General features: G+C 43.8%; 1 protein-coding gene across 1 annotated transcript in view; it reads right to left on the reverse strand.

The window, feature by feature from the left end:
• The window catches only part of MOB4 (MOB family member 4, phocein), a 59,371-nt gene extending 33,035 nt beyond the window's left edge, over nt 1–26,336 (reverse strand). The window contains exons 1-2 of the mRNA XM_004468474.4: nt 26,079–26,336; nt 15,247–15,309 (exon numbers count right to left, since the gene is read on the reverse strand). Of these exons, the coding sequence (XP_004468531.1) occupies nt 15,247–15,309; nt 26,079–26,138 (123 nt within the window). The 5' untranslated portion in view covers nt 26,139–26,336. The remainder of the gene's footprint in view (nt 1–15,246; nt 15,310–26,078) is intronic.
• Between the last annotated feature and the right edge of the window lie 597 nt (nt 26,337–26,933).

Genomic DNA, 26,933 nt, shown 5'->3' on the forward strand with positions numbered 1-26,933 from the left:
AGTATTATGCAGTTGTAAGAAGAAAGTAAGTCGTAAAGCATGTGACAACATGGCTGAACCTGGAGGACATCACGCTGGTTGAAGCAAGACAGACAAAAAGGACCAATGTTATATGATTGTGCTACTATGCACTAAATATATTATGTAACACTGTATGATTACATTTATATAAAATGTAAATATAAATCAATTTATAAAAATGAAATTAGATAAGTGGTTATTTAGGGCTAGGGAAGGAATGCTAAGGGATATGGAGTTTTTCCTTCTGGAGTAATGAAATGGTTCTAAAATTCTGTGGTGAAGAATGCACAACATTGTGATTATACTAAAAGCCACTAATTATACACTTTGGATAGATCGTATGGTATGTGAATATATCTCAATAAAACTGTCTAATAAATAAATATTGTGCAAGAATAGCCAGAAATAGCAGCTCTGTACAGCAGGAAAAACAGAGAGATTGAGATGGAAAGACTTTTCTTGTTTATTATTACTGAAATAATTAAAAGGCTCTAATAATGATCGATGAATGCACAACTATATGATTATACCAAATACCATATATTGTGCACTTTGGATGTATTGTATGATTTTATTATGTACCAATAAAATTTGTTTAAAAAAAGGCGGAAGGAGATGTGGCTCAAGCAGTTGGGCACCATTCTACAACACAAAAAAAGGTCCCAGGCTCGGTTCCTGGTGACTCCTAAAGAAGATGAGCAAGACAGCAAGCTGACGTGATGGGCTGGCACAGCGAGTTGACACAAGAAGATGAAGCAATGAAGAGGCACAATGAGGAAACACAATGAGAGACTTAACAAGTCGGGGTGGACATGACTCAAGTGATTGGGCACCTCCCTCCCACACAGGAGGCCCCAGGTTTGGTTCCCATTGCCTCCTAAAAAAAAGAGAAGATGAGTACACAATGAACAGACACAGAGAGCAGACAGCAAGCACAAACAGTGGCAGGGGGAAAAATTAAATAAATCTTAAAAAAAAAAGGCAATGAACAAAGCAATTCACTTATGAATTCTATTTCCTGTGCTAAATGTCTAAATATCATACAAAATATACTCTGTAGGTTCTAAATGTTATCATTAAAATTATGAGAAGTTTTAAGTGCTCAAAGAAATCAACAACAATTCTATTTTATTTTCCCAACAACTTCAGATAACACAATCAAGTTTTATCAAAATAAAGCAAACAACCTCTCTTTATGTAACATTTTCTCAGTAAAAATGTTATGTAATCAATGCCTAATCCAATAAACTCTTATACTCACACACACCTATTTCTGTCATCCTTTTACCTCCTTAATGCAAGCCTTAAGAATCACCGGGAAACGGACTTTGGCCCAGTGGTTAGGGCGTCCGTCTACCACATGGGAGGTCCGTGGTTCAAACCCCGGGCCTCCTTGACCCATGTGGAGCTGGCCCATGCGCAACGCTGATGCACGCAAGGAGTGCCGTGCCACGCAAGGGTGTCCCCCGCGTGGGGGAGCCCCACGCGCAAGGAGTGCGCCGGTGAGGAAAAGCCGCCCAGCGTAAAAAGAAAGAGCAGCCTGCCCAGGAATGGCGCCGCCCACACTTCCCGTGCCGCTCACAACAGAAGCGGACAAAGAAACAAGACGCAGCAAATAGACACCAAGAACAGACAACCAGGGGAAGGGGGGAAATTAAATAAATAAATAAATCTTTAAAAAAAAAAAAAAAAAAAAAAAAGAATCACGCAACTATTTTTTCATGAATATATATTAATGTTTTACCTAGAGTTAAGATTTATTCATTATGGAAGAACCACTTTTTTTTAACCCAACAGTATAGAACATGATTCACAACAGGAAGGTTTAAGAATCAGCTGAACTCAATTATATGCTGTTTACAAGAGACTCACCTTAAATTCAAAGATACAAGTAGGCTAAACGTGAAAAGATAGAAAATAATATATACCATGTAGTTAGTAACTACAAGAGAACTTGGGGGAAATGGATGTGGCTCAACTGATAGAGCATCTGCCTACCATATAGGAGGTCCAGGGTGCGGTACCCAGGGCCTCCTGACCCATGTGGCAAGCTGGCCCACGTGCAGGACTGCTGCGCACAAGGAGTACCATGCCACACAGGGGTGTCGTCCACGTAGGGGAGCCCCACGCACAAGAAGTGCACACCTCAAGGAGAGCCACCCCACACGAAAAAAACACAGCCCACCCAGGAGTGACACCGCACACATGCACACATGGAGAGCTGACTCAGCAAGATGACACAACAAAAAGAGACACAGATTCCCGGTGCCACCTGACAAGAATGTAAGAGGACACAGAAAAACACACAGTGAATGGACACAGAGAGCAGACAATGGTGGGGGGGGGGGAGGGCAGGGAAGGGGAGAGAAATAAATTTAAAAAAGAGAGAACTTGGACAGCTATACTAATATATAAAATAGACTGTAAGTCGAAAACTGGTAAAAGGGACAAAGAAGGACACTATATACTGAAAAGGGGTTAGTTCAACAAGACATAACAATTATAAATATATATATATATATATATATATACACATACCTAATTGCAAAGCCCCAAAATACATGAAGCAGGAGAAGCAGACTTGGCTCAATGGATAGGGTATCCGCCTACCACATGGGAGGTCCGCAATTCAAACCCAGGACCTCCTTGACCTGTGTGGAGCTGGCCCACACGCAGTGCTGATGCATGCAAGGAATGCCCTGCCATGCAGGGGTGTCCCCCACGTGGGAGAGCCCCATGCGCAAGGAGTGCGCCCCGTAAGGAGAGCCACCCAGCGCAAAAGAAAGTCCAGGCTGCCCAGGAGTGGCGCCGCACACACGAGAGCTAATGCAGCAATATGATACAACAAAAAGAGACACAGATTCCCGTGCCGCTGACAAGAATAGCAGCAGACACAATAAGTACACACAGCGAATGGACACAGAGAACAGACACTGGTGGGGGGGGGGGGCAAGGAGAGAAATGAATACAAAAAATAAATAAATCTTAAAAAATATATATATATATGAAGCAAATATGACAGATCTGAATAGAGAAACAGATGGTTCTACATTAATAGTAAGAGACTACAATACACTACTTTTTCAATGAATTGGACGTCTAGACAGAAGATCAAAAAGGAACCAGACTTGAATGATACTATAAACCAACAAGTCCAGAGACGTATACAGATAGAGTACTGCATCCAACAGCAGCAGAATACACATTCCTCTCTAGTGCACATGGATCATTCTCTAAGACAGACCATATGCCACAAAATAAGTCTCAATAAATTAAAAAATACTGAAATCATACAATGTACCTTCTTAGACCATAATGGAATGAAGCTAAAAATCAATAATGGGGAGAAAAGGAAAATACACAAATGTGTAGAAATTGAACAATGCACTATTAATCAACAAGGGTCAAAGAAGAAATCATAAAAATTAGGACACATTTAAAGACAAATGAAAATGAAAGCCTAACACATCAAAACGTATGGGATACAGAAAAGGCAGTGCTGAGAGGGAAACGTACAGCTTGAAATGCTTAGGTAAAATAGAAGATCTTGAATCAGAAACCTAACCTCACAAGGAACAAGATAAGCCTCCAGATGACATAAAGGAGTTGAGACAACTAATTATAGATGTTCAAAAAAATCTCCTTAATAAACTCAATGAGATAGCTAAAGAAGACACTGGATGAGCATAAAGAAGAATTTGAAAGCATACATAGAAAAATAGCAGATCTTATGGGATGAAAGGTGCAATCAATGAAATAAAAAAAACACTGGAATCATAATAGCAGATTTGAGGAGGCAGAAGAAGGGATTGATGAGCTTGAAGAAATGGCCTCTGAAAGTGAACATACAAAAGAATAGATGAAGAAAAGAATGGAAAAAAATAAACAAGCTCTCAGGAACGAAATGACAGCAAAGATGTGCAAACATACATGTCATGGGTGCCCCAGAAGGAGAAGAGAAGGGAGAAGGGGCAGAGGGCATATTTAAAGAAATAATGGTAGAAAATTTCCCAGCCCTCTTGAAGGACATAGATACCCCTGTCCAAAAAGCACAATGTACCCCCATCTGAAAAAATCCGAACAGACCAACTCCAAGACACATACTCATCAGAATGTCAAAGGCCAAAGACAAAGAGAGAATTCTCAGAGCAGCAAGAGAAAAGCAATGCACAACATATAAGAGATACCCAATAGACATGGAGCTGCCCTGGATGGTGCTTCAGGGGCAGTCACCGGACATTGTAAATCCTCACAGGGCCCACTGGATGGAATGGGGGAGAGTATGGGCCATGATGTGGACCATTGACCATGAGGTGCAGAGGTGCCCAGGGATGTGCTTACCAAGTGCAATGGATGTGTCATGATGATGGGAATGAGTGTTGCTGGGGGGGGGGGGGGGAGAGATGGGGTGGGGGTGGCGGGGTTGAATGGGACCTCATATATATATATATTTTTAATGTAATATTATTACAAAGTCAATAAAAAAAAAAAAAAGAGAGATACCCAATAAGATTAAGTGCTGATTTCTCACCAGAAACAGTGGAGGCAAGAAGACAATGGGTCTAATATATTTAAAATACTACAAGAGAAAAACTTCCAGCCAAGAATCTTATATGCAGCCAGACTATCTTTCAAAAATGAGGGTGAGACTAGAATATTCATAGATAAACAGAAACTGAGAGAATTTCTAAGCAACAGACCAGATTTTCAGGAAATACTAAAGGGTATACTAAAATCTGAAAAGAAGAGACAGGAGAAAGAGGCCTGGAAGAGAGTCTAGAAATGAAGATTAGAAAATAAAAGTAACTAAAAGTGTCAAAAGAGTGGTGAAAATAAAATATGATAGATAAAACTCAAATAGTGGAGAATAAACTTAACCAACAATATAAAGCACTTGTATTCAGAAAATGCAATTCAATGTTAAAAGAAATAAAAAATGACCTAAATAACTGGAAGAACATTCCATGCTCATGGATTGGAAGACTAAATATCATTAAGATGTCAATTTTACTCAAATTGATATATAGATTCAATGCAATCCCCATAAAAATTCCACCAGCATTAAAAAAAAATTGAAAACACAATTATCAATTTTATTTGAAAGGGTAAAGGGTCCTGAATAGTCAGAAACATCATAAAAAGGAAAAGCAGACCCTCATCTTCAGACTTTAAATCATATTACCAAGCTATAGTGGTAAAAACAGCACGGTACTGGCATAAAAACAGACACAATGACCAATGGAACCAAACTGATGGTTCAGAAACAGAGTCTCACACGTATGGTCAAGTGATTTTTGACTAGCCTGTCAAACCCACACAGCTCAGGCAGAACAGTCCATTCAACAAATGGTGCTGAAAGAACTGGATATCCATAGCCAGAAGAAGGAAGGAGGACCCCTCTCACGCTTTATCCAAAAATTAACTCAAAATGGATTGAAAACCTAAAAATAAAAGCAAGAACCATAAAGCTTCTAGAAGAAATTGTAGATAAATATCTTCAAGACCTGGTGGTAGGTGGTGGATTCTTAAAGGAGATATAAGGAGAAAGGACATTGACTACTGATGCTTAATGTACATAGAGGTTTTAATTAGCTTTATTATAAAAGTGTGGAAATGTATAGAGTGGATGGTAACCAATCGTGATTAACAGCTATTTTTAAAATGCGGATGTGGCTTAAAATAGTAGTCTAGGTATGTCAATGCCAAGTGACAGAATGCTAGAGAATAATCTAGGAACTTAATAGCACAGTAAACCAAGAGGGGGATGAGAATTGTGGTTGATGGTACAGATGCAAGAGTGTCCTTTGTGAGGTAGAGCAAATGTACATCACTACTGCAGGGTATTGGGAATGTGGAGAAGCACGGGGAAAAACACAACTGGAGTGACCTATGGACTGTGGCTAGCAGTAATAATATAATATTCTTGCATGTATGCCAAAGATGTACTGCACTGATAACGGAGCAGTATGGAAAATGTGAGCCAAATGTACACTATGGATGTGGTAACAATCAGAAGATATTATCTTATCTGCAGCAAATATTCCACCACAGTGTGGTGTGTTGATAGAGGGGTATTGTTTGGAAATTCTGCACATGTGAATGATTATTTTATAAGTTTACAACTTCTGTCGTAAAAAATATATTTTAAAAATAATAATAGGGAAGTGGATTTGGCTCAACTGATAGGGCGTCCGCCTATGACATAGGAGGTCCAGGGTTCAAACTCAGGGCCTCCAGAACCACGTGGTGAGCTGGCCCACACACAGTGCTGATGAGCGCAAGGAGTGCTGTGCCACGCAGGGGTGTCCCCCACATAGGGGAGCCCCAAACACAAGGAGTGTACCCCATAACTAGAGCTGCCCCGCACGAAAAATGTGCAGCCTGCCCAGGAGTGGCGCCGCGCACACGGAGAGCTGACACAGCAAGATGACGCAACAAAAAGAGACAGATTCCCGGTGCCATTGACAAGAATACAAGCAGACATGGAAGAACACCAGAGAATGGACACAGAGAGCAGACAACTGGGGCGGGGAAGGGGAGAGAAATAAATTAAAAATCTTAAAAAAATAATAATAGGGTGAGTTGGGGGAAAAGACAACAAATGTAAGATAAGGACTATAATTAGTAGAAAGATTTTGACAATATTCTTCCATAATTTGTAACAAATGTCTCACGACAATGCAAGGTGTTGGTGGAGGGTTGTATGTATGGGACCCCTGTATGATGTTATGCAAGTTATCTTCGTAAGTTCACAACTTTTACTATATACTTATTGTTTATGTATGTTCGTATACAAATGATAAAACATAATAACAATAATAGGTCGGTTTGGGGGAAAAATACTTTGGTTAGTAATGATATTTTGACAATGCTCTTTAATCATTAGTTAAAAAGGTTTAACAACAATGTAAGGTATTGGTGGCAGAGTGAGTTATGAGAGCCCTGTATGTATATATTTTGCTTTATAAGTTCACAACTATTACTATACTCTTATTATTTATGTATGTTTATGTACGAGTAATATATTTCGATTTTTTTTTTTAATGTGGTCCAACCATTTAAAAAAACAAAACTCCCAATGAAGAAAAGTCAGTACCAGGTGGCTTCACAGGGGAATTCTACCAACATCCAAGAACACTTAGCACCAGTTTTTTCTCAAATGCTTGCAAAAAACTGAAGAAGCGGGAAAACTCCCTAATTCAGTCTAGAGACCAACAGTACCATCACACCAAAGCCAGATAAAGATTAACACCAGAAATGAAAACTACAGACCAATATCTCATATGAATATAGATGCAAAAATCCTCAACAAAATACTAGCAAACCAAATCCAACACATTAAAAGAATTATACACCATGATCAAGTGGAATTTATCCCTAGTATGCATGGTTGGTTCAACATAAGAATATCAATTAATGTAATATACCATATTAACACAAAGAAGAAAAAACACATAATCATCTCAACTGGACGCAGAGAAGGCATTTGACAAAATCCAGCACCCTATCTTGACAAAAACACTTAGTACACTAGGAATAGAAGCAAACATTCTCAACATGATAAAAGGGCATATATAAAGGCCCACAGTTAACATCCTACATAATGCTGAGAGAGAGAAAGCCTTCCCTTTAAGATAAAACAAGATATGGATGCCCACTGTAAAACACTGTTAGTCAACACTATACTGGAAGTTCTAGGAAAGCAAATAGACAAGAAAAAGAAATAACAGATACCCAAATTGAAAAGGAAGAAGTAAAACATTCCCTATTTGCAGATGACATGACCTAGAGATTCCTGAAAAATCCACAACAAAGCTACTAGAGGTAATAAACATATTCAGCAAAGTGGCAAGGTACAAGATCAACATGCAAAATTCAGTGGTGTTTAATTGAATGAACAATCTTAAAAGGAAATCAAGAAAACAGTTCCACTTACAGTAGCTAGTAAATTAAATATCTAGGAATAAATCTAACCAAGAGTGTAAAGGATTTATACACAGAAAACTACAAAACACTGCTGAAAGAAATCAAAGATGACCTAAATAAATGGACAGACATTCCATGTTTGTGGCCTGGAAGACTAAATATTCATAAGATGTCAGCTCTACAAAAAGTGATTTATAAGTTCAATGCAATCCCAGTCAAAATTCCAATAGCCATCTTTGTAGAAATGGAAAAGTCAATCATCAAAATTATATAGAAGAGGAAGGAGACCTAAACAGCCAAAGCCATCTTGAAAAGAAATAGAGGGAAGCGATGTGGCTGAACCACTTGGGCCTACCACATGGGAGGTCCTGGGTTCAGGTCCCAGTGCCTTCTTAAAGAAGACAAGCAGATGCCACTCCCTGCGAAACCAGCTAGATTCCACTCCCACTGCAACAAGCAGAGGCCGCAAGCCAGCAGACGCTGCAGACTGCGAGGATCAGATGTGGCCTCTCATGAGGGAGGTCCCGGGTTCAGTTCCCGGAGAAGGCAAGCAAAACAATGAACAGAGAGACAAGCAAACCCTCTAGGGGAGGAGGGGATAAATAATAAATAAATAAATAAATAAATAAATAAATAAATAAATAAATCTTGAAAAAATAAAACATCCAGTGATACTATTTTCCTGAAGTCAGTATGTGATTCAACTATATTAAAAAAAAGAAAAATAGAATTGTAGAATTCACACTTCTGATTTTAAAACTAGTACAAAGCTACAGTAAACAAAAATAGTGATGCTGGCACAAGGACTGACACAGACTAAGGGAACTTAAGTGAGAGTTCAAAAATAAACCCTCATATCTAAGGTCATTTGATTTTATTTTTACAATCAATGGCTTTTAATATAATCACAGTGTTGCGCATTCATCTCCACAAAAATGGCCAATTGATTTTCAAAGAGGGTGCCAATCCACTCAATGGAAGAAGAGTCTTGTCAATAAAAGATGCTAAGAGAACTGATATCCATATGCAAATAAATTAAGGTGGACCCCTACTTTACACCATATACATAAATTAACTAAAAATGGATCAAAAATCAAAATATTAGAACCAGATCTATAAAACTCCTGTAAGAAAAAAAAAAAACCCTAGAAGATAATTTAGGGAAGCATCTTCAGGACTTTGTACAAGACAGTGGTTTTTTTTAGACTGTACACCAAAAACATGAGCAAAATGGAACTTCACCAAAATTAAAATATTTTGTACATCAAAGGACTTTATAATGAAAGTAAAAAGACAACTTACAGAATGGCAAAAAATATTTGAAAACCACTTATCTGATAAAGGTTTAATATCTAGAATATATAAAGAAATCCTACAACTCAACAACAACAACAAAACAATTAAATAAAGGACATGACACTTGTATAGATACATCTCCAAAGAATACATACAAACGAAAAAATGCTCAATGTCATTAGGGAAATGAAAGTGAAAACAAGGAGATACCATTTTGTCCCCTGCTCCCACCCTGCTCTACGCTTCCTTGTACTTTACCCGCCTGTTCTTCGAAATCTCTCTGTATTATGGCCCTTCTCAGCAGCAGCTTATGCTGCTGCCTCCCTCCGCCCCTCCTCCCAGCCACTGTTATCTTCCCCCTCCCAGCCGATCACTGTTCTCCCCGCCTCATTCCAACCGCCCTCATCCCGTATCCGCCCCCGGCACAACCTCCGAAACAACCCCCTCTGCCATCAATGGCTTACGCCCTAAACCGCAGGTCCGCCCTTGCCTCTGCAGCCAATCCTCAGCTGCCCCGCGGACATGCCCCTCCCACAACCTCCCCGCCTCCACGAGACTATAAAACCCCATGTACTTCCCTAATAAAATCAGACCTGCGCATAGACCTCGTCTCCGTGGTTCTTCTTCCATCGAACTGCGCGTCCCCACCAAGCCTTGAGCCGCCCGCTGCCGCCCCAGTCCGGCCGTGGGCTCGGCCCGACTCCCGGCAGCGATCCGCCCGCGGTACCGCAGCGGCGGCCACGGGTGGCGCCCGAACAGGGACCACCGCACAGGGACCACCGCTCCCTTCTGTATGCGGTGGAGTGACATCTTCGCATTCCTGTTTGGCCGGCCAGCCGCTCGACCCCCCGCACGGGACCCATCGCCGTCCTCCCGTGCCGCCGCTCAAGGTAGGGACTCTCCGGCGCTGTTCCCTTCCTCTCCGCTGTCCCAGCCCATCCGTAAACCTAACCCGGCCCTCAGCGACAGCGAGTCTACCCCCCTCCTGAACCCCCCGTCACAATGGGAGCCTCTCTCTCGTCCCGCCAAGTCCCTCAAGTACGTTTACTCGCGGCCCTTTTAGAAACTCACCACGTGAAGGTCTCTCTCCGTCAGCTACAGCGGTATTGGGACCTTCTTCTACCCTTTAACCCTTGGCTCGTCACCTGTGCTCTCTGGAGCCCAGAGACCTACGAACGTTTAATTCAGCGGGTGACGTCCGCTATGGAGCACGATCGCAAGCAGTTTCCCCCCGGTCTTATCCCGACCCTCGTTGCTATCCGCGCCTGTCTCCAAGGTGTGCCCTCCCCTGCCTCCGCTCTCGCCTGTGAGCCTAGCCACCCTCTCACCTGCGATCCTGATGGAGACGACGATACTCGTTCTCTGTCCGCCCAGCTCGAGGCCGCGCTCGAGCTGAATCCCCCCACAGCCTCCAATCCAACATGGCGACCCCAACCAACATGGCGACCCCAACCAACATGGCGACCCTCCGCCTTCTCCCCCCCCCATCGCGCCCTGCAAACAATGCCAACATGGCGCACCTCCTCCTTCTTCTTCCTCGGCGCCCTCTTCCCACCTTTACCCACCTCTTCCTGTCTCGTCGCCATCCGGTCCCGTCCCGGATGCCTGCCGATCGCCATTTTCGGCTAAACCGGCAGAACCTCCGGTGCCATCTTGGCCTGCGCCCGGAGGTGACGCGGCCACTCCGCCATCTTGGCCCGAGGCCAGAAGTGATGTCAGGCGTGACGTCACCGTGCCGCCATCTTGGCCAATCAGAAACGCCGTTGCCGCCGCGCCCTCCTGGCCGGCGCCCAGTGGCACCGCCAATGCCTCACCTCCATGGCCCGCTTCACCTCCCGCCTGCTCCAGCAATAGCGGGACCGTCGTGAATCCTCCTCCGCCAGCGTACGACACCGCCTTTCTCACCGCTCCCACTCCGCCTCTGGCTCAGATGTTCCCCCTCAATCCTGCTCGCACTCCGCAGAACCCACAAGCTTAGATCCCCTTCTCGCCCAAAGACTTACAAATGCTTCGTACTGCAATCAAGGAAGACGGCCTCGCCAGCCCCCACGCCCAAGACCTCCTTGAGCGTATGGCCATTCCCCGCTGTATTCCTTATGACTGGATTTCCCTTGCCCGTGCTGTCCTCTCACCTGGCCAGTTTATTGACTGGCGAGCCCATCTCGGCGTGCTCATCGATACCCAGCTCGCCGACAATGCTCGTCAGGGTGTGCACTACCCTGCAAACGCCTTCCTCGGCCTCGGCCCCTACGGCGACCCCAGCGCTTACACAGCTACTCCTCCCGGATTTTTCATCCAGCTTCGCGATTGTGTCTTCAAAGCCTTCCGCTCTTGCGCCGCAGCCGCCCCTGAGCCCCTCGCCAAACTCTTCCAAAAGCCTGACGAGCCCTTCAACGAGTTCGTCGCACGTGTGCAAGCCGCAACCGAAAGGCGCGTCACCGGCGCCGCTGCTAAGGAGTCTTTCATCAAAGATCTCCTACAAGAGGGAGCTAATCCAGCCTGCAAGGCCATTATCCGTCCCCTTCGTGACAGGCCCCTCCAAGACTGGGTCCTTGCTTGCTCCGGAGTCTCCGGCCAAACCACCGTCCTCGCTGCCGCCCTTGTTGCCGCCATCCAAACCACCAATACATGTTTCCGTTGTGGCGAGCTAGGCCACTTCGCACGGGAGTGCCCTAACCTCCCGGCACCGCCGCGCCCAGCCCCTCGGGGCATGGAGCCGCCATCAGCAGCCCCCGCTCCCCGCGCGCCCTCCACTCCTTGCCCGCGATGCGGGAAAGGCACCCCGCACGGTCCTACCGACCTTCCACCTCCCGACCCCCCTTCCCCCTGATGACTCCCCCCTGCCGTAATGATGGCCCTTCTCCGCATCTCACCCCCTCCCCGTGAGGTCTTTCTCCTCTTGTCGTTGCAGATGACACCTCCAGTTGCCCAGTCGAGCCCACCTGAGTCTGCCCCTCCTGCGCCATCACCCGCAGGGACCACGCCAGCTCTCTCCCGCCGCGAGCGACGTCGACGTCGTCTTCTTGTCCACCGCTTGAGCCGCCTCTCCTTTGAAGATGATGACCCCATCGAGCAACAAATTCTCCAGCTTCTCCGTCGTGCTCGCGCCTCCCCTGCCCCGCGCCCTCCTACCACCCCTCCCCCCCAACGTCACCTTCACCTCCACCCCGTTCGTTCGATACCCTTACTATTTCCTTTTATGCCCCCCTCCTTCCGAATCCATAGACCTGCTCGCCGCTGACGTTGCCGCCCTCTACGACATAGCCACCACCACCTGTGATGCCCGTTGGCCCCTCTCTAGCTTCTGCTTAACCCCCCACCCCGTCAACTCGTCGGTGACCGCCCGCCTTGCACTACGCCAATGGATGTTTTCCTCTTACAACACCTCCTTCCTCAACTACACCCACTCCCTCCAGCAACACATCCTCACCCTCGAATCCGTCAAGCCCCCAACCCTCTCAGCTTCCCTCCTTAGAGACGTGCTCCAAAAATTCCTCTCCCTTTTCCAACCCTCCAGCCTCCTCCTCTACGCCTTCCTTTTTCTCCTTCTCCTCCTCCTCCTGGGCCTCGCCTGCTGTATCCGCAAGTCCGTTTGCCAGCACCGAGAGCGGCAAAGGCTCTTGGCCACAGCTGTCCTAGTCCTCTCCCAAAGCCATCCCCTTCCCGAGGAGGCCCGGCACGCCCAGGTGTGGCTCACGGAGGTGGCAGGAGGCGGCCATCAATAGGGCCCATCGTGGTCGCCTCGAGCTGCGGGTACGGGTTCTCTGCCCTCCGCATGGGGAATCGGGCGTTTCAGCCGCCCTCCCCTCTGCTCACGCCCCCCTCGTGCCCCCACGCCCCCTGCCGGTAACCCCTCCTCGTTCCTTTCTCTCCTATTTCCCCTCCTCTCACCCCCCCATCTTTCCTCCCCACAAAATGTCAATCCTGCAAAATCTGCGCTTTCTTCAAAGCCGTCAATGTCTCTTATTTTCGAAAGAGGGAGCAATTGTCCCCTGCTCCCACCCTGCTCTACGCTTCCTTGTACTTTACCCGCCTGTTCTTCGAAATCTCTCTGCTTATGCTGCTGCCTCCCTCCGCCCCTCCTCCCAGCCACTGTTATCTTCCCCCTCCCAGCCGATCACTGTTCTCCCCGCCTCATTCCAACCGCCCTCATCCCGTATCCGCCCCCGGCACAACCTCCGAAACAACCCCCTCTGCCATCAATGGCTTACGCCCTAAACCGCAGGTCCGCCCTTGCCTCTGCAGCCAATCCTCAGCTGCCCCGCGGACATGCCCCTCCCACAACCTCCCCGCCTTCACGAGACTATAAAACCCCATGTACTTCCCTAATAAAATCAGACCTGCGCATAGACCTCGTCTCCGTGGTTCTTCTTCCATCGAACCGCGCGTCCCCACCAAGCCTTGAGCCGCCCGCTGCCGCCCCAGTCCGGCCGTGGGCTCGGCCCGACTCCCGAACCGCGCGTCCCCACCAAGCCTTGAGCTGCCCGCTGCCGCCCCAGTCCGGCCGTGGGCTCGGCCCGACTCCCGGCAGCGATCCGCCCGCGCGGCAGCGACCCACCCGCGGTACCGCAGCGGCGGCCACACCATTTCACACCCACTAGAATAGCTACAATAAAAATTTTTTTTAAGTATTGGACAGGATACAGAGACACAGGAAAACTCATTCAATGTTAGTAGGAATGTGAAATGGTGTAGTCGCTATGAAAAGTGCTTGGCTTTTTGTCAGAAAGTTAAGTATGGACTCCTCATATGACCCAGCAATCCCACTTCTACAAATATATCCAAAAGAATTGAAAGCAGGGACTCAAACAGATATTTTATACCAACGTGGCATATTCAAAACTGTCAATAGATGGAAGCAACCCAAGTGACATTTTTCCATCAACAAATAAATGGAAAAACAAAATATGGTAAATGCACACAGTGAAATATGATTCAACTGTTAAAAGCAATGCAGTTCTGATACATGTGACAATATGAATGAATCTTGAATAATTATGTTGACTGAAATACGCTAAATGTAAAAGGAAAACTATTGTATGATTTCACTGATACGAAATAATTAGAATAAGCAAATTCAGAGTCAGAAATTACAATACATATTTACCAGGGGCCATGGTGGGTGTAGGGAATGAGGAGTTAATGCTTTTGGTAAAGTTTCTATGTGGGATGATGGAAAAGTTTTAGTAAAGGTGTTGTTGATGGTAATACCACATATATTTGAATGTGATTTAAAGGGGAAATTTTAAGTTGTATCTATGTTACAAGGACAAAATTTTTTTTAAAATGTAACACAGAACTGTACAACACAAGTAGGAACTCTAATGCAAACTCTGAATTATAGTTAATAGTAAAACTATAATATTGTTTCATCAATCATAACCAAGGTACCACCCTAATGTAAAGTGTTAATAGGGATAACTGGGTATTTAGGGGGAGAAGGGGAAATCTGTATTTTCTGCATTATTTTTCTGTAAACTTACAACTTCTCTAATAAAAATAAAGAATTGGGGTTTTTCAAACCAAACATGCCTACATAAGCCTACCTCCTTGAGAATCACTACTTAACTATTTGATAGCGGTACCAACCCAAAGAATAGCATCCTAGCCCTCAACTATACTGGAGGGGGACAAAAGTTAAGAACTTATGGTAACTAAAATTAAAATGAAAACTTAGATACAAACATATTTTCAAGTGTTCAGTCACCAAATGAGTACATTATTTCTTTCTACTCAATTATTCTAATTTATCATTCTATTCATATGGAATTATATCCATTGTAAAACAAAATTTGGTATATACTAAGAGATAATAAGATGCATTTTAATTTGTCGTTTAATATGCCATCTTAAATCAAAAAGCGGTTTGATTCCAGAAGAAAAAAGGTTTAAATAGGCATTCCATGGAATCTGTTAGAGCTAGAAGATACAGGAATATTTAACTATGCTAAGGGGTAAAATGCTGAGATTCTTAAGAGTTGCAAAAGATACTACTGTTATTACCTGTTGAACAGCTAGCGTACTGTCCATCTCATCAAAAGATTCATCAGGCCAATTATAGAAATCCTATCACAAAAAAAAAGTGAGAATTAAAACACAAAGTTACAAAAAGGAAGCAATATCATTATGGTAACTTCAATTCTTAATACCAATCTAAAACTCACTTTAGAGAGAAAAATAAGAAGCCTTTACAATGGGATTATCAATGAAATAAATTACAGCAATTTTATTCACTGTCTTTAAATGAACATCAAAATTTCACTTAACTGGAACTATAAATTATATTTATTTTCAACCACAATAACTTGGACATTCACCTACCATAAACCTTTCATGTTTTACTTTAATTGGGTAGATGAATCTATCACTTTTTTGTTTATGGTAGTTAAATACATCTCTAAAAGTTACACTGAAAAAAATATCTCTCCAGATACCAAAAACTGAGTCAGTTTTTACAAAAAAAAAAAAAAGCTGACTAATTTATAGTCCCATAAACATATTTTAAACCAACATTATAAATTATTATCTCAATCCCAAATAGTTTTAAATTTCTAAATCGAATATTAACTTCATCAAAAAGTAGTCTTCCAGAGGACAACCAGCAAGATGGCAGCAGAGTAAGGCGCTCCTAGAGTCAGCTCCTGCTACAGGGCAGTTAGCAAAACCCAGAGCTCTCTGGAGCTGGCTGTAGCAACTGTTTGGGGGCTCCAGGAGACCAGAAGAGCATCCTGCAACCTCTCTGAAGGAGTGGAAGGAGGAGACTGTCCATCTGCAGAGAAGACTCATAAGAAGAGCGCTCCACCCCCCCCACCCACTCCCCCACCCCCCGAGGCCGGTGCCTCCACTGGAGGCACAAGCCATCTCGGGAGATGTTCCTTGGCTGGAATCGAAAGCTCCACTTCCCCAAAACGGGGGAGGAAGAGACGGTTGGGCACCAATTTCAACTATTGATGAATAAATTCAGCGGGCTACAATATGATCCTGAGAACAGCTAAAGCTTGAGCCTGTCCAAGTCAGAAAGAGGCTGGGAGCTGCCATCTTAACTGCTCGCCTGGCACGAAGGGAAGCGGGACGGACTGAAAATCCCAGTACTGGTGGGGACCAGCTATTTCCCATCCCGATCATATTGCAGGTCTAGCCCAGACCCCAGTGCCACCTCCAGCAGGGAGGAAACTGCAGGGACCGGTGCCAGCCTCTCTGGGAAATTACCAGCCAAGTCGTGGAGGCAGGTGATTATCCTAGGTGATTATCCTACTTTGGCAGCAGGAGCTGCCCTAGGAGCTGTTCTGTGATGGGAACTGGAAGCTCCGTTTCCCAGAAACAGGGGAGGAGAAAACGGTTGACTGCCGATTTTGGCTACTGATCTGTAGACTTGGCTGACTAAGAGATAATCCTGGGAACAGCTGGGGTGTGAACCAGCTCAAGTCAGAAAGAGGCCAGTAGCCGCCATCTGACTCTGCCCCCAGCCTGAGGGGAAGCTGGGCTGACTGAAATTCTCAGTGTCCGGTAGGAACCAGTTTCTTTCATGAAGATCAGCCTGCAGCCTGCCTAGGCTTCAGCCCCATCTCTGGCTGGGAGGAGGCTGAGGAGACCTGCACCAGCCTATACAGGTTAACTGTACGGAACTTTGGCTGACATAGACTGAAAATCAGAAGTCTACCAGGGCAACTGAGGTCATCTTGGACCTGCACTGCATAGTTTGCTGCCCACACCTGCAGCTCCATCCCTGCCCAAGGAAGGGGAGAAAGGGATGTGAAGCTTCATCAGTCTTTCTGGGCAACTACAGTCTAGGCCTGCACATGAATTATTCCACATAGCTGTGGCCCTGTCCCTATCCCGGGCAAAGAGAAAGTTGGAAGAAGTTTCACTGGTCCCTGGGGCAATGAGGGCAGCCTGAGCCTCCCCAGTTTACAGCACCAACTACACGCTTGGCTCCTACTGCAAAACCAGGAAGGGAGAAACAATAGGAAGCCCTAAACTAAAGAGAAAAACAGCACCAAGAATAAATACTCTAGTAAGCCAGATGCGAAGACACCAACAAAAAATTACAATCCACACCAAGAGACAGGAAGCTATGGACCAGTTAAAGAAACAAGATAAGCATCCAGATGACATAAAGGAGTTGAGACAACTAATTATAGATGTTCAAAAAAATATCCTTAATAAATTCAATGAGATGGCTAAAGAGATTAAGGATATTAAGACAACACTGGATGAGCACAAAGAAGAATTTCAAAGCATACATAGAAAAATAGCAGATCTTATGGGATGAAAGGTGCAATCAATGAAATTTAAAAAAACACTGGAATCATAATAGCAGATTTGAGGAGGCAGAAGAAGGGATTGGTGAGCATGAAGAAATGGCCTCTGAAAGTGAACATACAAAAGAACAGATGAAGAATGGGAAAAAATGAACAAGGTCCCAGGGAACTAAATGACAGCAAAAGACGTGAAGGAATATTTAAAGAAATAATGGTAGAAAATTTCCCAACCTTCTTGAAGGACATAGATACCCCTGTCCAAAAATCACAATGTACCCCCATCCGAAAAAATCCGAACAGACCAACTCCAAGACACATATTCATCAGAATGTCAAAGGCCAAAGACAAAGAGAGAATTCTCAGAGCAGCAAGAGAAAAGCAATGCATAACATATAAGAGATACCCAATAAGATTAAGTGCTGATTTCTCACCAGAAACAGTAGAGGCAAGAAGACAGTAGTCTGATATATTTGATACTACAAGAGAAAAACTTCCAGCCAAGAATCTTATATCCAGCAAGACTGTCTTTCAAAAATGAAGGTGAAATTAGAATATTCACAGGTAAACAGAAACTGAGAGAATTTCTAAGCAACAGACCAGAATTTCAGGAAATTCTAAAGGGTGTGCTAGAGCCTGAAAAGAAGAGACAGGAGAGAGAGGCCTGGAAGAGAGTCTAGAAATGAAGATTAGAACAATAAAAGTAACTAAAAGTGTCAAAAGAGTGGTGAAAATAAAATATGACAGATAAAACTCAAATAGGAATAAACTTAACCAATGATGTAAAGCACTTGTATTCAGAAAACTGCAACTCAATGTTAAAACAAATCAAAAAACCCTAACTGCCTAAACAACTGGAAGAACATTCCATGTTCACGGATTGGAAGACTAAATATCATTAAGATGTCAATTCTACTCAAATTGATTTAATGCAATCCCGATAAAAATTAACACCAGCATTAAAGGAAAAATTGAAAACAAGATCATTAAATTTATTTGGAAGGGTAAGGATTCCTGAATAGCCAGAAACATCATAAAAAGGAAAAGTGAACCTTCATCTCCAGACTTTAAATCATAATGCCCACCTATGTGGTAAAAACAACATGGTACTGGCATTAAGACAGACACAATAGACCAATGGAACTAAATTTATGGTTCAGAAACAGACCCTCACAGGTATGGTCAAGTGATTGTTGACTAGCCTGTCAAACTCACACAGCTCAGGCAGAACAACCCATTCAACAAATGGTGCTGAAAAAATTGGACATCCATAGCTGAAAGAAGGAAAGAGGACCCCTATCTCACACCTTTTCTAAAAATTAACTCAAAATGGATCAAAAAACTAAAAATAAAATTCCTAGAAGAAATTATTGGAAAATATCTTCAAGACCTGGTGGTAGGTGGTGGATTCTTTTTTTTTTTTTAAAGATTTATTTTATTTATTTCTCTCACCCCGCCCCCCCCACCGCTTTTCTGTTCTCTGTGTCTATTTGCTGGGTGTTCTTCTTTGTCCACTTCTGTTGTTGTCAGTGGCATGAGCAATCTGTCTCTTTTTGTTGCGTCATCTTGTTTCAGCTCTCTGTGTGTGCGGCACCATTCCTGGGCAGGCTGCACTTTCTTTTGCACCGTGCGGCTCTCCTTACAGGGTGCACTCCTTGCATGTGGGGCTCCCCTACACGGGAACACTCCTGCATGGCACAGCACTCCTTGCGCGCGTCAGCACTGCACATGGGCCAGCTCCACACGGGTCAAGGAGGCCTGGGGTTTGAACTGTGGACCTCCCATGTGGTAGATGGACAACCTAACCACTGGGTCAAGTCCGCTCCCCGGTGGTGGATTCTTAAAGGAGATAAGAGAAGGACTGAGTGGACTACTGATGTTTAATGTATGTAATTAGCTTTACTGTAAAATTGTGGAAATGTATAGAGTGGATGGTAACACACAGAGAGTAACAGCTAGTTTATAAATGGGCATGTGACTGAAAATGGTAGTCTAGTATGTAAATGCCAATTGACAGAATTCTAGAGAATAATCTAGGAACTGGATAGCACAGTAAACCAAGAGGCGGGTGAGAACTGTGGTTGATGGTACAGATGCAAGAGTGTCTTTCATTAGCTAGAACAAATGTATATCACTACTGCAGGGTGATGGGAATGTGGACAAGCATGGGAAAAATATAGCTGGAGTGACCTATGGACTGTGGTTAATAGTAATAACATAATACTCTTGTGTCTATGAAAAAGATGTACTGTGTTGATACTGAGGCAGTATGGAAAATGTGAGCCAAATGTACACTATGGGCATGGTAACAGTCAGATGATGATATTTTATCTGTAGCAAATGACACACCACATTGTGCTGTGTTGATGGAGGGGTGTTGTTTGGGATTCTGCATATATGCTTGATTGTTTTATAAGTTTACAACTTCTGTCATAAAAAAATACATTTAAAAAATAATAATAGGGTGGGTCGGGGGAAAAACACACCAAATGTAAGATAAGGAATATGATTAGTAGTAAGATTTTGACAGTGTTCTTTCACAGTTTGTAACGTCTCATGACAACGTAAGGTGTTAGTGGAGGGTTGATGTGTGGGACCCCTGTGTGATGTTATGCATGTTTGCTATGTGGGTTCACAACTTTTACTATACACTTAATTGTTTGTGTGTGTTCATGTATAAATGATATAAAGATAATAACAATCGGATTGGTTAGGGGAATTACTTTGGTTAGTAGTAATATTTTGACAATGCTCTTTAATCATTAGTTTAAAAAGTTTAAAAACAGGGAAGCGGACTTGACCCAGTGGTTAGGCATTCATCTACCACATGGGAGGTCCACAGTTCAAACCCCGGGCTTCCTTGACCCGTGTGGAGCTGGCCCATGCGCAGTGCTGATGCCTTCAAGGAGTGCCCTGCCACACAGGGGTGTCCCCCACGTAGGGGAGCCCCACACGCAAGGAGTGCGCCCCGTAAGGAGAGCCGCCCAGTGCGAAAGAAAGTGCAGCCTGCCTAAGTATGGCACCGCCCACACAGAGAGCTGACACAACAAAATGATGCAACAACAACATCAAAAAAAAAAGAAACACAGATTCCTGTACCGCTGACAACAACAGAAGCAGAAAAAGAAGACTACGCAGCAAATAGACACAGAGAACAGACAATCGGGGCAGGGGGGTGGGGGGGGAAGGGGAGAGAAATAAATCTTTTTAAAAAAAAGTTTAAAACAATGTAAGTTATTAGTGGTAGGGTAAGATGTTATATATGTTTGTTTGATGTTATATATGTTTGTTATATAGTTTGTTATATAGTTCACAACTATTATACACTAATTGTTTATATATGTTTATGTATGAGTGATCTATTTCAATAAATTAAAAAAAAAACATGGACATGCAAAAAAAAAAAAAATTTAGTCTTCCAAATAGAACAATCTTCTTTTAAGGGGAATATTTCTGTGGAGTGCCTTGCATTAGTTCTGAACCCTTCCCAAAGACAGTCCTGTTCACAGAACTTTCCTTAAGTATTAGGTTGGTACAAAAGTAATTGTGGTTTTGCATTGTTGAAATTTGCCATTTGATATTGGCATACATTCTTAAATAAATGTGGTTATGTTATACATGATTTTATTTTTATTTTTTTAAAGATTTATTTATTTCTCTCCCCTTCGCCCCGCCCCCCAGTTGTCTGCTCTCACCCCCCAGTTGTCTGCTCTCTGTGTCCACTCACTGTGTTCTTCTGTGACCGCTTCTATCCTTATCAGTGGTAGTGGGAATCTGTGTTTCTTTCTTCTTTTTTTTTTTTTAAAGATTTATTTATTTATTCATTTCTCTCCCCTTATCCCCCAGCCCCCACCCTGGTTGTCTGTTCTCTGTCTACTCGCTGTGTCGTCTTCTTTGTCTGCTTCTGTTGTTGTCAGCGGCACAGGAATCTGTGTTTCTTTTTGTTGCGTCATCTTGTTGTGTCAGCTCTCCGTGTGTGCAGCACCATTCCTGAACAGGCTGCACTTTTGTTTTCACGCTGGGCGGCTCTCCTTACGGGTGTGCACTCCTTGCACATGGGGCTCCCCTACGCGGGGGACACCCCTGCATAGCAGGGCACTCCTTGCACGCATCAGCACTGCGCATGGGCCAGCTCCACACGGGTCAAGGAGGCCCGGGGTTTGAACTGCAGACCTCCCATGTGGTAGACGGACGTCCTAACCACTGGGCCAAGTCTGCCACCTGTGTTTCTTTTTGTTGCGTCATCTGGTTGTGTCAGCTCTCCATGTGTGTGGCGCCATTCTTGGTCAGGCTGCACTTTCTTTCGCGCTGGGCGGCTCTCCTTGTGGGACGTACTCCTTGCGCGTGGGGCTCCTCTACGCGGGGGACACCTCTGCATGGCACGGCAATCCTTGCATGCATCGGCACTACGCATGGGCCAGTTCCACATGGGTCAAGGAGGCCCAGGGTTTGAACCGTGGACCTCCCATGTTGTAGGTAGACACCTTATCCATTGGGACAAATCCATTTCCCTATACATCATTTTAATGTGCATTTCTCACTTTATTTTTTTTTGCTAATAGCTTATTACTTGCTGTTTATTTTATATTTATTTTAGACTATGGAAATGACGTTAGACAAAAAGCAAATCAGAAAGATTTTATTTGAGTTCAAAATGGGTCATAAAGCTGCAGAGACAACTCGCAACATCAACAACGCATTTGGCCCAGGAACTGCTAACAAGCGTACAGTGCAGTGGTGGTCCAAGAAGTTTTGCAAAGGAGACAAGAGCCATGAATATGAGGAGCGCAGTGACCAGCCACTGGAAGTTGACAACGACCAATTTAGAGCAAGCATCAAAGCTGATCCTCTTTAAACTACATGGAAGTTGCCTAAGAATTCAACATCGACCATTCTATAGTTATTCGGCACTGAAGCAAACTGGAAAGGTGAAAAAGCTTGATAAGTGGGTACCTCATGAATTGAACGAAAATTTTAAAAATCTTCATTTTGAAGTATAGTCTTCTCTTATTCTACACAACAATGAACGATTTCTCAATCAGATTGTGATGTGTGACAAAAAGTGGATTTTATACAACAGCGACAACCAGCTCAGCAGTTGGCCCTAGAAGAAGCTCCAAAGCACTTTCCAAAGCAAACTGGTACCAAAAAAGGTCATGGTCACTGTTTGGTGGACTGCTGCTGGGCTGACCCACTATAGCTTTCTGAATCCCGGCAAAACCATTACATCTGAGAAGTATGCTCAGCAATCAATGAGATGCACTGAACACTGCAAAGCCTGCAGCTGGCACTGGTCAACAGAAAAGGCCCAATTCTTCTCCATGACAACGCCCAACTGCAAATCGCACAACCAATGCTTCAAAAGTTGAACAAATTGGGCTACAAAGTTTTGGCTCATCCACCATATTCACCTGATCTCCACCAACTGACTACCACTTCTTCAAGCATCTTGACAACTTTTTGCAGGGAAAATGCTTCCACAACCAGCAGGATGCAGAAAATGAGTTTGTCAAATCCTGAGGCTACAAAAACTTATTTCTAGTTGGCAAAAATGTGTTGATTATAATGGTTCCACTTTGATTAATAAAGATGTGTTTGAGCCTAGTTATGATTTAAAATTCACAATCCAAAACTGCAATCCTTTTTGCACCAACCTAATAATTGAGAACCTTCCCATTTAAATGATTTTTTTTTAAGATTAATTTTATGTCTCCCTATTCCCTTGTTGGTTTTCACTTGCTGTATCTGTTCATCTTTCTTGTCTCCTTAGGAGGCACCAGGAGCTGAACCTGGGACCTCTGATGTGGGAGTGAAGTGCCTTATCACCTGAGCCACCTCCGCTCCCTGCTTTGTTATGTCTCTCATCATGCTTTTTCTTTTTGTGTCTCGTGTGTCAGCTTGCCATGCTTGCCTGTCACAATAGTTCATTGTCTTCTTTAAGGAGGCACTGAGATCCAAACCAGCAATATCTTATGTGGTAGGCGGGAGCCTGAGCCATATTCACTTCATTTAACTCATTTTAATCAAAGTTTTTCTGTGTATCTTGAGGAGGCAGCAAATGCCTGACACATAGTAGGTGTTCCATGAATGATTCTGAGTATAAACTAAAAAACAAAAAAGTAAACCAATGATCTCTATAGTTATCTGTATCAACATGGATAAGTCCCCAAAGGCCTTGAGCAAAAAAGGCAAATTAGAGAATACACAGTGTTGATACCACATATATAAAAGTCTAAGAAATTACAGAGCATTCTTAACAGATAAAATGCATATATAGTAAAAGTATATGGGCAGAGATGGAGGGGGAGAGAGAAGGCAAGAAAATGATCCAGGGTTCAATTACATTACAAATATTATAGTTCTGAGGGTGGGTGACATCTATACCTCTGTAAGTGTCTTAAACATTTCAAAATAATTTTTTCATAGTTGCCTCATCTGAATGAAAGTGAACTAATGTTATTACTTAAGGTAACATGTTAAGAAATTAAGACTATTTTTATTGTTCCAGGATACCTTTTCCTAGACATCATCTAAATATTACTGAAGAGTAGTTTTTAAATTCTTTGCTTATTTTTTCCCGTAAAAATTAATAATGGGAGCTGATGTGGCTCAAGCAGTTGAGTGCTCACCTACCACATGGGAGGCTCCAGGTTCAGTTAACAGTGCCTCCTGAAAAAACAAACAAACAAAAAACAAGCAAAACAAACAATAAAACCAACTCAGGGATACTGATATGACTCAGAGGTTGAGTGCCAGCTACCCATATACCAAGTCCCAGGTTCAATCCCCAACCCCAGGTAATTCAAAAAATAATAATAACAATGTAGAATATTTTGTTTTAAAATACACAGATTAGATACAAAATAGTTCATGGGAAATAAATGTTTTACTTCACCATAACTGAGAGATATTTCAGACACATGAGTAGAACCAAAAATAAGGTTTAATGAACTTTCTCTTTTAATTCAATCAATAAACATTTATTTAACACCAACTATGTGCCTATATCACAATCTAACCAATTAAAGATACAACACTCTACTGGAGTTCTAAATAGATTTTAGAATAGACTGAAGACATTTCACTAAAGGAAAGTAGTGTAATAGACAAGAGATAGGAGGAGCTGCTGTTTAAGCTTTTTTTTTTTAAATTCTAGCTTTTTCTGTTACATTTTACAAGCCTGATCTATAACAATATGAGGAAAAAAACAAAAGAGCTTTCTTATATGTGACTTGCTAATATCAACAAATGTATTATAATGTTAATTTAAAATATATTATTCTCTAGACTTTAAAATATAAAAATTTGTGAGTAAATGAAATTACTCTAAGAATTTGAGTACAGAAAGTCCACTTCTGGATATAAAAAGCTGATCATTTAAGAATAAGAAACTGTTTCCACAAATTAAGAAATAAAGATATCTGAGAAAACAGCATTTAGAAGGGAAAACGATGGAAAAGGTATAATAAAGCACACATATATAAATTTCCAGTAGTCTGGCCACAAAACTGCCAGAAGTAAGAACTGATAGGTTAATGTGATTCTATCATAAAACCTGCAAAATAAATTCTCTAAAATAATTTGTTAAAGAGGCAAGATCACCAGTGAATTAGGAATCAGAGGACTTTGTAACCTTGGGATAATTCTGTGCAAGAATTAAAATCTATTCTCAGATATACGGTCACAGTTTCCTGGGTTTTTTTGATAGTTCGTTTTCAATTACATTTTAAACATCACTCTGGTTTAGAGAATCTTCTCAATAACAAAGCATTTCAGCTGGCTATTCAATCAGATGGTCTAAATGCAAATTTGATTTTTTTTTAAGACTCTGATTCGTCTCCTCCTTTGCAAATCCTAAAATCTAATACCTAAACAGGTACCAATTCGCCCCCAAAGAGTACCCTGCCAAAAGTTGGTAAAATTATAATCTGTATGATCTGTTCATTCCCGGACTATGTCTCACACATAAAAAGGACATCCGCAAAGACTGAATTTAACAAGTAACAACGTGATAATACTTGCTGGACCAGACAACAGCAGCAGGAAGCAGAGAGAGGTAATCAAAGGTAAACAGCAGTAGCAGGATAAATTATCGCCACCCGGATCCGGCTAGACAAGCTGGATGGCAGAAGCCAGGAGGTACGTCACAGGCCAGGTAGGAACTGGAAGCGCCTTCCCACCCCCGCGACCTCGACCCTCGGGAAGCTCCCGGGGTCTCCACCTGGCCAGGCCGCACCCCTCCGACGCTGGCCAGCTAGGGCTGAGGGCGAGGCGAGAACAGCAGCCGCCGCTGACAGGCTCCCAAGCCCCAAGCCTCGCTGAGCCCAGCCCGCGGCACCCCACTCGCCCCTCAGGCCCACCCCGAAGTCATGGCTTAGGGAGGCCTCGGCCGCCACCGCCAGCTCGGCCGGACTGAAGGGCTGCAGCTCCGGAAGAGTAGGCCGGGCACCAGGGCTCTCGTCCGGAGCTGCCCGCCGGCCCGGCCCATTCCATCTTCCCCTCAAGGGCGGCCAGCTTCCAGACGCTGCGCGTCTCAACACCCAGAGCCCCCGGGTAGTAAAGGTGCGAAGGCTGTACCTGCGCCTTGGTGCCCGGCCTGTTCCGCCTCAGCACTGCCGTCCCCTCCGCCATGACCATAGTGCCAAAGTCTGGGCGGCTGGAGTCGGTACCCGGATGTGGAAGACTGCAGCCTGCGCGGGGAGGGGCGGGGCGGCAGGGCGGCAGAGCAGCCGAGCCGCGCTTTTGGCCCGGGCGCCGGGGAGGGGCGGCGGCCGACGGAACAGCAGCAGCCCGTGCGGGGCAGGGTGGGATCGGGGGAGGAGTTTAGGAAAGGACAGGCTTGGCGGAGGGAGGAGCGCCGTCAAAGGGACCGCCGAGGAGGCTCTGGCCCGGCAGAGGTCACTAGCGGCTCCCAGAGAGTCCGCGGGCTGGACGCTACGGCAGTGAGCAAAGTCTGCGTAACGCTGGGAGCTTCTTATTTGGCTCTCGTTAGTTACACTGCAAGGACAGAGTTTGCACAATGGCGACTGTTTCAGGAAATACCTAAAGAAGCATAATTCTGCCCCAAAATCTGCTTAGGGAAACAAATGGAAAACAGGCCAGCAGTCTGGGAAAATTCCACAGATCCTGCATGAAACCGACCCAATCTCAAATTAGACTGAGGGTTATAACGAGTGTCAAGTGACTTTTCCACCGGACTCTGACTTCAAAGCCAAGGACCTTTGCAATGACAAGTTTGTTTGCATAGTTAAATGACGCAGATGCCACTTATCTTCGAGACAGTGGACATCTGGTTTGTGCCTAGGGCACACTTAGAATTGTTGCAAGTCAGAAGCAGCAGGAAGAAATGAATGACCCTTGATAGTAGAGGAGTTTGACATCTTATAGATTCCAAATTTCCTTTGTTGCAACTTTCAAGTGTTCGCTTCAGTC

Source organism: Dasypus novemcinctus, chromosome 7 (assembly GCF_030445035.2).
Source record: "Dasypus novemcinctus isolate mDasNov1 chromosome 7, mDasNov1.1.hap2, whole genome shotgun sequence".
Taxonomy (NCBI): Eukaryota; Metazoa; Chordata; class Mammalia; order Cingulata; family Dasypodidae; genus Dasypus; species Dasypus novemcinctus.